The sequence below is a fragment of the Pithys albifrons genome, chromosome 8 (assembly GCF_047495875.1).
Source record: "Pithys albifrons albifrons isolate INPA30051 chromosome 8, PitAlb_v1, whole genome shotgun sequence".
NCBI classification, from domain to species: Eukaryota; Metazoa; Chordata; class Aves; order Passeriformes; family Thamnophilidae; genus Pithys; species Pithys albifrons.
Genome location: NC_092465.1, coordinates 23,766,572 through 23,779,594, shown reverse-complemented (window position 1 = coordinate 23,779,594; position 13,023 = coordinate 23,766,572). Strand labels below are relative to the sequence as shown.

The 13,023-nt window shown below is 36.1% G+C and overlaps 1 protein-coding gene across 1 annotated transcript in view; it reads left to right on the top strand.

Moving 5' to 3' along the window:
* PDE11A (phosphodiesterase 11A) overlaps positions 1-13,023 on the top strand; it is a 113,010-nt gene that overhangs the window by 45,378 nt on the left and 54,609 nt on the right. Inside the window, exons 6-10 of the mRNA XM_071562454.1 lie at positions 3,623-3,758; positions 6,146-6,221; positions 7,671-7,738; positions 8,096-8,188; positions 11,378-11,428. Of these exons, the coding sequence (XP_071418555.1) occupies positions 3,623-3,758; positions 6,146-6,221; positions 7,671-7,738; positions 8,096-8,188; positions 11,378-11,428 (424 nt within the window). The remainder of the gene's footprint in view (positions 1-3,622; positions 3,759-6,145; positions 6,222-7,670; positions 7,739-8,095; positions 8,189-11,377; positions 11,429-13,023) is intronic.

Sequence of the window (13,023 nt, the reverse complement as noted above, 5' to 3'; positions counted from 1 at the left end):
TGGAGACTTGCTTGAATAAATATGTGTGTGTATGTCTATCTATCTATCTATCTATCTATCTATCTATCTATCTATCTATCTATCTATCTATCTATCTATCCATCCATCCATCCATCTATCTATCTATACACATGTATACGCACTTACATTGTATTCGTGTCTCAGGTAAGAAACCAGGGAAAATCTGACTTTTTATTGTTGAACTTGTGGATAACACACAGATGTTGTTTTGCATGGTTAATACTGAATTAAAAATTACAAAATTATTTTAGATAATTTGTTGATCTCTTACAAAATGCCTGTGCACAGTGTGTTGAGATGTTTCCAGCAAAATTTTATTTCTGCTTTTGTGAAATTGGAAAGCCTAGAAACCTCAGAGGACATGCATTTCCTAGAAACTGTGTTCCTTTGACTGAATCCCTTTTGGGAGCCCAGCAAAAATGGAAGTATATGTTTTGCTTACTAGGATCCATGTTTAAACATTTATAAAGGGCTAGTTTTTAAATTTTAAGTAGTAAGAGAGCTTTTTGTTCATATAGAGTTGCTATATTAATTCCTACAAGATTATATTGCTGGTAACAATTCATATAAAATGAATGACGTACCAAATGAGGTGATGAAGATTCAGGTGTGAGGTTTCTTCCATCTTTCAGGGCTTAGTGCTTATCACACACATTTTATGCAAGTTAATTCATACTGATTCTGAATGAGAATTTCCCATATTAAATGGCTGCCATAGAACTTTTCATGGATCGATCTTGCAGCATTGAAAAATGGGTAGTGTTATTTTTGAGATGTCTAAGCTGACAGCAGCGTCCAGGGCCACACAGAAAGATGGATAGAGGCTCAATCTCTTCCATGTTCTATCCACTAGTTGAGATACGGGAGTGGTGAGACAAATGGAAAACAAGAGAGAAAAAGTAGGAAGACTGAAACATGAATAAATAATCTGTTGATTCATCTGGGAATCACAAGTTACTGCTTTTGATAAAGAGTTTCAGAGTAACAGTTGGTCTTTCCTAGGGGGTGAAAATACATTTCTTTTGTTTAGGGACAGCAGTATGAATCAAGGGATGTGGTTGTTATTCCTGTTTTTCTCAAACTTGATCTGTAGCCAGATTAGTCAAAAAATGTAGAATGGTGTCAAGATAACCAAGCTGGCTCATTTCTTGTTACCATAGTTATATTAGCACTTCACCACAAAGCAATTTGTAGTAGTCTGCTCTGCATGTAGTAAAGATTATTTTAACTTTAGTCCAAGACATGAATAAACACACGCAACCTGGTAGCTAATCTTTGTAAGATTTATAAGGGTATATTTCTGTGTATCTTAATATAAAGATATATTGCTTTTTCTTTTTTTTTTCATCCAGTGGAGAGTGAAGTTGGTTTTACAAAGACCAAGTTTAGACTGGCAGATATGATGTCACATTTGGATCTAGCACAGGCACAGCTTGAGTTATTGGCACTACAGTGGGAAAATAAAGGTTATTTAGGATACAGAACAATGCCGAGAGCCCTTGACATTTGAGCATTTTTCTAGTGAGTTTTGCCCTTTTCATTCTGCCTTCTGCAGCTGTAACTGATGTAAAGCCATAAGACTTCATGTGGAAGAAAAAATGGCAAGAGTTTGTTCATCATTACAGCAGTTAAAATAAATACTTTTTCTTCTAAATTTTAGTGGAAATCCAGGGAGATTGTAGGCTGAGAATAGGTCTAGTTATGAGTTTTATCTGAATGAGACAGAAGTTCCTAGGACAATATGACTTTGCATGTCCTAATGTGCTTTCTCACAGAGTTGTAGAAGAAGGTGGCTATTCTTTGACACTCATGACACCTGCCTGATAGCAGCTCACTTGTTTAATCCCTAAATGTTATAATGAATACTCATAAATTGCTTCTTTGCTGTTAGTTGTAAAGAAATACCTTGCGAGACCACACTTGTATTTGTCTGTTCAGTTTGCAATTTTGCATCACACACCATAATCAAGTTTATTATGCATAATGGCACACTGATGCTTGGTTTTGACAGTGATTTTGTTCTTGAAGTACAGATTTGCCAAATCTCCTAAATTTTGTCACCCTTTGAAAAAGTATTGCATAAAACTTAAAAGCTCAAGGGTTCAGTTCTGATATATTCTAAATGAAGATGAACCTGATGGGATGTGCTGTGAACTTTTCTTCCCTGCACAAAATCAGCCATTTTGTCAGATGGGATTGCGTTGTAGCAAGTAGCTGAGATTACAGTTCTCTAACCTGAGTACCAGCGGTAGTGCACATGTCATCTGCCTGGGCCAGAGTATGAGTTGTGTGGGCAAAAATATATGTGCTCCTTTCCATTTGGGCTGGTACAGAGGAAGTGCTGAAATCCCTCTACCGATGTTTCACCACCACTGTCCCTGGGTTGTTGTGCCTCTCTTCCAGAGTATAGGTGTAAAGCACTTGTTAGGACTGGAGACAACATAATAGAACCTACTTTTCAAACTTCTATGTGAATTTTATCTTGAATTCATTTGCTGCTTAAAATGCTTAACACCCATAAGGCAGTTCTGATTTATGTGTCTTCTATTACAACAATGATGCCATTCAGATTTTTAAGTTATGAATTGGGAACTATGCATTTGAAATTATATTCTTATCCTCAAAGATTGTTTGGTTCTTATGTTTTGATTGAGTCTTTCAAGGATTTTACTGTACATCCTTCTTTCATTTGTGGGTTTTAGTTTGAAGATTCAGGCTATTGTACTCTTTTCCACAGCTCCTTCATTGCTCTTTTCTAAGTAATGTTTCTCAGGTGTTGGAAATTTATCAGTTTTCTTCTCAAAACTAAGGCAACCTGCATTTGCTTATTCACACATGAATAGCTAGACCTTGCCAATGTCAAAAACCTGCCTGCAATAAGTCAGTGAGAATTTTCCTGCTGATTAGTGAGATAAAAGGTGAGGACTTTAATGTCTGTGTAGATACTGAGTTTTCTGGAGAAGCTGCAGTGGAGTGTGGTGTGTTGAGCCCATAATTTTAGTGTCTTATGCTCTTTTAGTGATGGCTTTCTAGCCCCTCAGTAATTGTGGCAAAAATTCAACCAGGTAAGAAGAAAAGCAAACTTTCCTGTATTGTGTGACTACTTGGTTCACCTGCTGCGACATACTTACAGGATTGATTTTAAGACTTATTTCATGATCCCTTCTTCAGCTATTCAGGCCTGGCATTTCAGACCAAAATTTTAAAAAAAGGCATTTTGACAGGAAAATTATTGGAAGTAAGAATTAAAAACATCTTGATATTATTTAGAACTGTTCTAAATATTTTTTGGAACTTGCTTTATATGAGCAGGCATATATCTCACAGAAACCTAGGACATAGTCCACTCTTGATTCATAGGTAAATGCATTTATTTATTGAATATTTTATTTACTTGGGACACTGATGCTATTTTCAATGGAAAGGGTTATGTTATAAAGAGAATTTTTGAGGTACCATTTAAATAAATAACCAAATTATTGTTCCATAGTTAATTCTTAGTAACTATTAATAATTGTGAATGGTTCTGCCTTTCCTATGAATATGCATGATTGTATACATTGATTGTATTCTTTTCTTCCCCTGCTCTGCATAATGATAGTTTCAGAGACAGCATGGAAAAATCATCATCTTACTCTGACTGGCTAATAAATAACAGCATTGCTGAACTCGTCGCTTCCACAGGTCTCCCAGTGAACATCAGTGATGCCTATCAGGATCCTCGTTTTGATGCTGAGGTAAGAGATCTGTAGAAATGTAGATATACATTATCTTTTTGGAATTGAAACTAATATAAAAAATTTATCATTATATCCAAGTAGCTCTAACTCATAAATATTTATTTTGAATTATTTTTTCTGTCTTGCATGTGCTTCTGCTGGTCTTCTGGTGTTGACCTGACTTTATACAGTAAAAACAGATCACTGAATTGCTGTATGACTGTAGGTGGTTTCTTGGTCCATGATTCTTTTTTTCTCTGTTTATAAGTAATAACTTGGTCTACCAAGTCCTTTGATGTTGATGAAAACTGATTTTTATTGCTGAGAACTTTTTGGTGTTCAATGTTAGCACCAAAATCATTGTTAGCTGTTGGGGTCACTGGGGCTTTACACACAGAGTGTAAACAGGACTCATATCAAGGCAGACAAATGTTGTTTGTGGTCTAACTTAGCCAATTAACCTTTTAATTTGCTCAAATACACACTGGATTAATTATTTTTTCAAGATACAGATCACTCTGAATAAGAGTTGTTTGTGTATCTTACTCAGCCCAGCCTCAGTTAGGAAGGTGTCGCTGCAGATAAAAGTGTAGTGTATACTTAACATCTAAATAAATGGTAGAGACATATAGAAGGACAAAATCTATCCAGTGAAATTCTGCCCAGTAAAACAGTATTACTGTGGAGGACTTGGCCTGCATTTGAGCAGCACATTAATCATGGATGGCCTTGGTCAGAAAGCTTCCTAAGCTATATTACTACAAGTGTGCTTGGAAGTGTTTCATATTGAGAGGAGTTTGCTTGGTTTGAGTTTTATTCCATGTGTCATTAAAGGGATAATCTCTCAAACCAACAGAATATTTTGAAATAAAAAAATAAAAGGAGCCTGCTGTAAAAATGTACAAGAAAACTGTGTTGATATTAATATGTTCAGAATTTCAAAAAGTACAATTAATGCCTGAGGTCTTTAGATACACTAGCATAAAGCATGCCAATCCTTGATATTTGCAGTTGTACTTTTATTGTATCATGTCCTGAATAATTCAGCTGTCCTTTATTTCTTTCACAGTCCTTTCCAAGTTAGAGGCACTGCTCAAATTATATAGAGAAAAAGAACACAATACAAAGGGCAATAATTATTTTCTTTTGATGGGTTCCTATGAAAATTTAATTCTTACATTCAAGTCTGGCATTCAATTACTTCTACAGTTGAGTATAGTAAGAGGAATGTTCCTTATGACTTAGATAGACTCAAACATACATTTGTAGTTAGGAACAGATATTCTTTTCTCTGCTTCTGTTGAAAACACTGTTTTTTTCAGAACATTAATTGCTGTTTTCAGATGTTGATGCTCAACTTTCAACTTAACAAGAATTTAATGATGAAGTATTTTTGAGTTTGTTTTAAGGTATATCTGTAACAATTCATCCTCTGCTCCTATGGATTTTAGGTATCAGTCCACCCTGATTTTAATGATGAGTTCTGAGTATTTATAATAAGCAGTAATCATGTTAAAACTTGACATATCTTTTGCTGGTTAGGAGATCACAATGATCCCATCCTGCTTCCAGTATATGAATTATTACTGGTGTTTTACTTTCCTTTTATTACAGATTGCCTGTAGCACTGGCAGTTTCAGTAAGAGAACATCTCCTGATCTTCTGTGGGTGGGCTCATGCCACTCCTATGCTAATCACTTTTTAAAAAATATTTTCTGTTCATCGGATTTTGCAGCAGTGACACTACAGAATAAAGCTTATTAACTGTAGGAAAGAAAGACTTAGTGACACGATAAATCGTGAAGTTGTATAGTGTATTAGATAGAAAACAATAAATGAGGCAGTAAATTGTCATCACAACAAAATGACCAATTATCTCAAATCTTGATTTTGACTCCATCCTTCTGTTTCTTACTAGCTTGCACTTCTGCACAATTCCCTACTTACTCTTGCTTTTCTTCTGAAAATGCCTATGTCCTGTAAGCCTCGTTTTACAGCTGAGTTGCTAAGTCCAATTTCTGTTTGACAATTGGGAAGAGCATTTCTAAGGCTCATTTGTTCAGTGGAGGTTGTCTCCATTAATCCAGCAGTGTAAGTAATGCAGGATTTGTGTGGCCGTTGCCTCAACTGCAGTTTGTCTTTAATGCCAAATCACACTTAAAACAGTGGAAGATTTATGTGTCAAAGATGTCAGTGTTTATATTTTCTTTGGTTTTTAGAATAATCCGTACAACTTTTGGTTACTGTGAAATGAAGTTTCAGCAGAATTTTTTCAGAGTGAGAGCTGATCCATATGGAGTGACATTTGGAAATGTATCCTTACTCCCTGACATTTCTATTACTATAACTTCAAAGGCTGCAAATGGTACCAACCACTAATGGAAACTTTCATTTCTACATTTTAGGCTGACCAAATTTCTGGCTTTCACATAAGATCTGTTCTGTGTGTTCCTATATGGAACAGCACTCACCAAATAATTGGTAAGATCTTCCTCCTAGCTGCATATTTTTTGTGCTAATGCAAATTTAGTTCTGTCTTTTTAATTCTATGTTCCTTTTTCCCAGATGAATATTGTTACGTTACAATACCTAGGGTGCATGCTAAGTATCTAAGAAGGGATGTTTTGACTTGGACACTGCATGGACTTTTTCAGCTTTCCGGTTGTGTCCCTGCTAAATTATATGTTGCACTGAAACTTTAAGACTAATGAGATGAAAACAAATTCTAATAATACATTAAAAAATGTTTGATATGTTTGATATTTCTCTTGGATCTCCCTCTTTAGTACACAGCTCAGGAACTGTTTCTGCAGTCAAGGAGAGTGGTCATTTCCCTCTAATGATACACACGGTCAGTGAAGACTTACTGGAGGGGCTGTGGCAGCTGTTGGAGTTGCCTATTGCAGTGGTGTTTGCTGGATCAGGATCTGACAGGGTTTTATTGGATGTATTGTAGGAGGCTTTCCAGCTGTGCCACACCTGCAGTTGGCCCTGTGTTATTACCTGCTTTTGGCAAAAAAAAGGAGTGCTGTTTGTAAATAACAGTGCCAGATTCTTCTGCTAACTGTGCACAGAAGAATTGATGTCAAATCAATAGCAATTTAAACTGTCAGGGCAAGACTTAGATCCCTGTGTGTTGTGGCTGTCAGTGAGAGCTGAGATCAGCAGTGCATTGCTGAAGGCACTGGGTATCGTGCAAGGTATTTGAGCTTCTTTAGCAGAGATGATGTGGGAATTGAGTCTTTTAAAAATACAGCTTGTTATTTGGTGTGAAGTGTGCATTATCTTAAAGAAGTAGAAAGAAACTGATCCCTTGACTGCTGATGACTCTTAAAGTATTTTTCTAAGGGCATATTGTAGCTAAATGAGATAGAAATGGTTTGTTCCAGTAGAAATCAGTATTAGTTCAGTTACAGACAAGAGCATTGAACACTTTTTCAACTGGTTAAAGGAAAATGTGGTGGTTTTTTCATTGGTTCAGTAAATTAGTGGACTGATTGTGAGTGAAAAACGACTTATATACCCAGATGATGGTAAACCAACTAAGATTTTAAGAATGAAGCTCCTGATTCAGTAAATTATATTACTAATTCCAAATTTCTAGGAAAAGTTTTGCGATTGCTGTTAGCAAGAGGTTCAGGTTCTTTCCCAAACAGATATTTAACCTTTCATGAAAAGCACTGTGAGTAACTTTTAGATTTGCAGCATTATAAATAGAGAGTAAAGAATAACAGTTGAAAGTAAACTGAGTACTGGTATCAGGACAATCGGACTTTTCATTTTTATGTCTGTTTAATGATTTTCAGAATAAATATTTGAAATTTTGCTTTCCCACTTGAAATATGTATTTTACATTTTACCAATGAATAAAACATTCTGCATTGAGAATTAATGAATGAAGATTATAATTCATGTTAACTCTTTCTAAAGGGGTAGCTCAAGTATTGAACAGGCTTGATGGGAAATCCTTTGATGATGCTGACCAGCGACTGTTTGAAGTAAGAGGCATTTTGGTTTTTAGCATTAACATATTTTTCAGCAAGATTTGGTATTTCTGAGTAATGCTAAGGAGGGGAGAAAGAATATGTTTTCTATATTTGCAGCTTGACATGAATTCTCAGAACTCTGCACTTAATAAGGTTGCATCCTAATTAAGGCAAGTTTCTGGCATCTGATCTCTCTCTTTTGGAGACCAGTAACTTAACTGCATTCTTATGATAACCTGTCTAAGCATAATTATTCCTAATATTTCCATGCAATTTCTTTTAATTATTAAGCCAGTGCTCATCTTTGTGTTTGTATTATAATTGCTTTATAATTGACTTTATATTATTTTTTCTCCTTTTTAATTTTAGGCCTTTGTTATTTTTTGTGGCTTGGGTATCAACAACACAATTATGTATGACCAAGTGAAGAAATCCTGGGCAAAACAGTCTGTGGCTCTTGATGTATGTGTACATCTTCATGAAACCTGTTCTTGCTCCTAGCTGCTTCTGAATTTATTGTAGTTAGAATAATTTTGTCTATCTGCCTCTCTGTACCTAAAGACTGTTGTCTTATTAAGGTAATGCTGAAGAGCAACTCTCAAGGTACACTTGGCTGTAGATCTTATGCATAGCCTAAGTAATTTTGGACTTTGATATCTTCTTTGATGCCTGTGCTCTTTACATTAAAAGGTGGGACAATGATGGTGGAGAATCTAGTTTCTTAGAGATGTAAGTGCAGGAATTAATCTAGGTGTTATATGTATTTCCTTGTTGATAGGGGTTTTTAGTATGAAAAGTAACATCTGCTGATCCCGTATCAGATATATGTCTTGCTAGAACAGAGTCAAAGCAGGATGGGTGGCAGCTTAGTAAGAGCTCTGCTGTTGGTCAAGGCCAATACATAATGCAAGGTCCTGGCGTTCTAACACATCACATCTTTCTATAAAATACATACAGAAGAGCTAAATGGATGGAAAGCTTTCTCTTTTTTTTTTGCTTATTGCCTTTGTAGAAATTGCTTTTCCTGTTTCAGCTCTTCCCCCATTTATGATATCTACCAGCTCCTGCAAAATAAATTCTAAAATACAGAACATTTCAGTAAAACTACAATTATCTAAACTTCTATAAGCATATTCAACAATACAGCACTATTCTCTATCATAAAAATAATTTTTGCAAGAACAAAGCTCAAAGTTTTGAGGATAGCTTTACAAATTTAAAATACTTCTACTAAAATAATAATTAAGAATGGTTTAAATGAAGTTCCAGGTCTTTTAAAAAGCATTATTCAAGAGTGATTTGCTAAGATTTCAGTATTGTTTCAAATTTCAGATGTGTTAGAGAAGAAAATGATCTAATGACTCTTGGGGATGATCCTGCACAGCGTTAAGAGTTGGACTCGATCCTTGTGGGTCCCTTCCAACTGAGCATATTCTATAATTCTGTGACCTCTGATGTGTTCACCCTTTACCTGTGTAACTCCTTGGAGTTTATACAGTAACTGCCACTGCAATAAGAACCATAAAAGTATTGGCCTGAATGAGATATGAATATCTTTCCATTAAAACAAAAATCAAACAAAACTGGATTTCTATGATGAGTACTTTTTTCTGTTTGCTTTAGGGTTGGAGATACTAATCTGTGTATCTGTGTTCTATCCTGTGACACACACAGACATATTAAAGCTTTTTGAAGTCAGTGAGACTGTTTGTGTTAGGAAACATTCTAAGCATAACTGGCTTTATTTATTATTCCTCTAGAAGTATTCATTTAGGAGGAAAAGTTTAAAACTCACCTTTTCAGGCCTCCTGCAAGATTTCTGGTCCTTTACATGCCATAAGCCCTCATTTGTCCCAAATATTTGTGCAGTGTGACACCTTAGAATGAATATATCTTCTGGCAAGAAAAACAAGCAGTGCCAGATATCCCACTCAGATAAACAGGGATGAAAGTTAACATAGGAGTTTATCTGCTACTGAAATAAAAGAAAATTAAAATTTCTTGGTTTCAAATACAGCTTTTCTTAGATCTCAAAAAGACTAATAATTGTATAGCTCACTTGTACAGCATAGGTTTGATAAATGGCCACTACTCTTTAGTGAAGAGTAATTCTTTCTATAAATGAGCAACAGTGCTTGATAATAGTTGTATAAAGTGATGGAAGATAGCAGAAAAGTACTCAACAGTAGAACAGTATAAGCTGAAGTACTGTGAATCCATTTTTCAGTAATAGACTATTTCATTAGTATTTGTGTATTTAGCTAGAATGGCAAGGAATGGCACTTGAAAATTACATTCAGATGTAAAATAAATCAATGCCATAATAAGATTCTTATCCAGATTTACCAATACGAGTTTTGTATGTAGTACTCTCATAATATTGACTAATAAATGTAAATAAATGATGGGGAAAAGTTGACAGGAGTATACCATATAATTCAAATCCAGGCTAAATGCTTTCTTATATTAAGGATACAAAATTTGAAAATTATTTAAAGATTAGAATAATAAATATTAAGGAAGACTATAAAAATCTAGAGCAATGTAATGAAAGCAGATAAAGGAGTAGCTTGACAAGAATTTTGGTATTAAGCGTAATCTGTCATAGCAGATGACATAATTTCACTAATCGTAGTGATTTCTGAGAGAAGATACAATGTGACTGGACAGAAAAATAGATACTGTTTGAGAAAGGACATGAGATATAGAAAGTAAAATGTGTGACAGAACAAATGAATCAGTGTTTGTTATTTATTCTTTTATAGTGCAGGAATGAATTCCTGTTACTGTAAAACGTGACATCTCTAAAATTGATGAGTAAATACATCCTGGGACTTACTGCAACAAGGTATTGCCAGTCAAAGGCCTTTGAGATAGTTTAGGTATTTGTATGAGTAATAGAGACATTCATAGACGAAAATTATTTCAAAATGAGAAGTGTATATCAAAGCTTTAGCACACAAGCAGATCGGGTGATGCTGCATGGTGGCGAGGACCTGTCCTGGCTAGGACTGCTCTGGCTCTGTGAGCTCCCACAGGGACCAGCACCTTGTCCCAGTCAACACTAGTGGGTCCAGTACACAGATGGCTCTTGCACCTCCTGGAATGGTTGCTCAGTGTTAATGTTGTCACATAAGGGTGGAAGGTATTCCATATAAATAGATGCATTCTAATAGGTAATAAGATGAGGTATGTGGTACTCTGCATTTTATTTGATGTTGTCATCTCCAGAAGGGTATTGAAGAGAATGTCAGGCATAGGATAGAGGTGCTGATTTGCATGCAGTGACATGCCACTAGCACAGGCATTAAAACAAAAGGCATTATTTAAGGTCTGTAAATCTACTGTTATTTTTACATTAAATTCTTTCTCTTTTGATTGTAGAACTCCAGGAGAACAAAGTAGGAATCCTTATAATATGAAATTACTTATTGTCCTTGTTTCCCTATAAAATTCCCTGCAACATAAATACCAAATGTACGCCTGATAATCTGAAATTAGCTATTATGTGCTGTCATTCAGAACTGAATTACCACACATAAATATTAATTAATTTTTTTTAAACATAATTGATTAGACTGTAGTACAGAACCCTGATAGTTCTACTTGTCAAGTGTACAAAAATGTTTCTTATCTTTTGTTCTGGGGCAGGTATTGTCTTATCATGCAACATGTTCGAAGGCAGAAGTCGATAAATTCAAGGTAAGATTTAAGTTTTTTATTATCTCTGAAATATAAATTCAAGGTAAGATTTAAGTTTTTTATTATCTCTGAAAATATAACAATAAATTAAAATGGACATAGATTATCTGAGAGAAAAGTTTTGCATCAAAAGCAGAAAATCTTAATTAACAGCCATTTACAAAGGATGTATCACATGTTAGGCTGTTAAGCAGGGAAGGTGAAAAAAAATTTTCAAAGGATAAAGAGCTGCAGTGATGGGTCCGCCAAAGTACCATTGCCCCAGCACCAGCTGCTGGAACTGCATGTCAGTGTGGTTTGGTGGCACCCTCAGCATAGACCACCATGGGGAAGTCATACCATTTAGGAGATGAGGAAGAGACTTGAGAAAATGACTTGAGACTTCAGGTGCTTGTAGTATGGAAACTGTCCTATGTTTATGAAAAAGCAGAGCACTGACGATCAAGATTGTGTGTAGACTCAGAGGGTTGGGTAGGGAGGTGAGGAAGTGTCTAACTTCTGTAAGCACCCTGGGCAGAATGTCGAAGTGATGTGTTCTGAATGTAGCATTGCTAGGGACCAATAATTGCATATTCTCTCTGAAACCTGCCTTGCCATGGGCTAGAAAGTAAAGGGAGCAGTGACTTTGGTCTTTCATCGCTGCCAGCACTGAGCTGCCTTTGTGATAGACTTAGTTTGTCTTTTTCTGCTTGAGGAAGCACTTGGGGTGACACTTCCCTTGCCTATGAGGAGGCAGTGTTGTAGAGGGCTTCTCAAAGCTCTTTGGGAGGCTCTCGTGGTGGGTATCAGTGTTGGTCTCCTGTACACAAAGTGCATCAGAGACTGTAGCAAGGTCTGGGAAGGAGATCTGAACTGTTGTAACCCCACACTGCTGGCATTCCCTGCTCTAGCACCCCGACACCTGTCTGACTGAAAACTAGCTGTTGTATTGTCATTTTGACACTTGGCTGTCAGGCTGCAGCCTGCTCTCTGCACCACAGGGGTGATTGTAGTGGAAGGGGAAAGACGTGAATGACTTAGCAGAGCTGATACTGATGAGCTGCCTTGTCTGGGGAAAGGCAGCTCTTGCTAGTTAATTGGTTTGTAGATGATTGCCCAAATGATGGCTATGCCTTAAGACTCTATTGGCACCTGGTGATAAGGGTGTAATATTCTCCCTCCATTGTCATTACTGGTGCAGTTACCCACGCTTTTGTAAGCTGAAGATTAGATTACTGAATTGTTGCTGGAATTGATGTGCTTGAAGATCATTCCAACACTGCAGAAAATACTTTTCTGTTCTTAATAAGTTGTATTCTGTGTTAGGCAAAAAGAACACTGAACACTGTTGAGAGAAAGGGATAAAGGACTGTAATTTTTTTATTTTGTTTTGTATTTTCATTTACCTTAAAACAAGCACCTGTTTCTATGACTGTCAGGATTCCACCAGTATCTTTCTATATACCAGAAGGCCATACTTCTTGATTGCTGTCAGACATTGAAAGACAATTCTCCTTCATGATCTATGTAGTTGAAATAACAGCCTGCTACATTACTCTTTGGACCTAGATGCTATTGTGATGAGAAGCTCTTCTACGCGTTTTCCCAGGTGACTT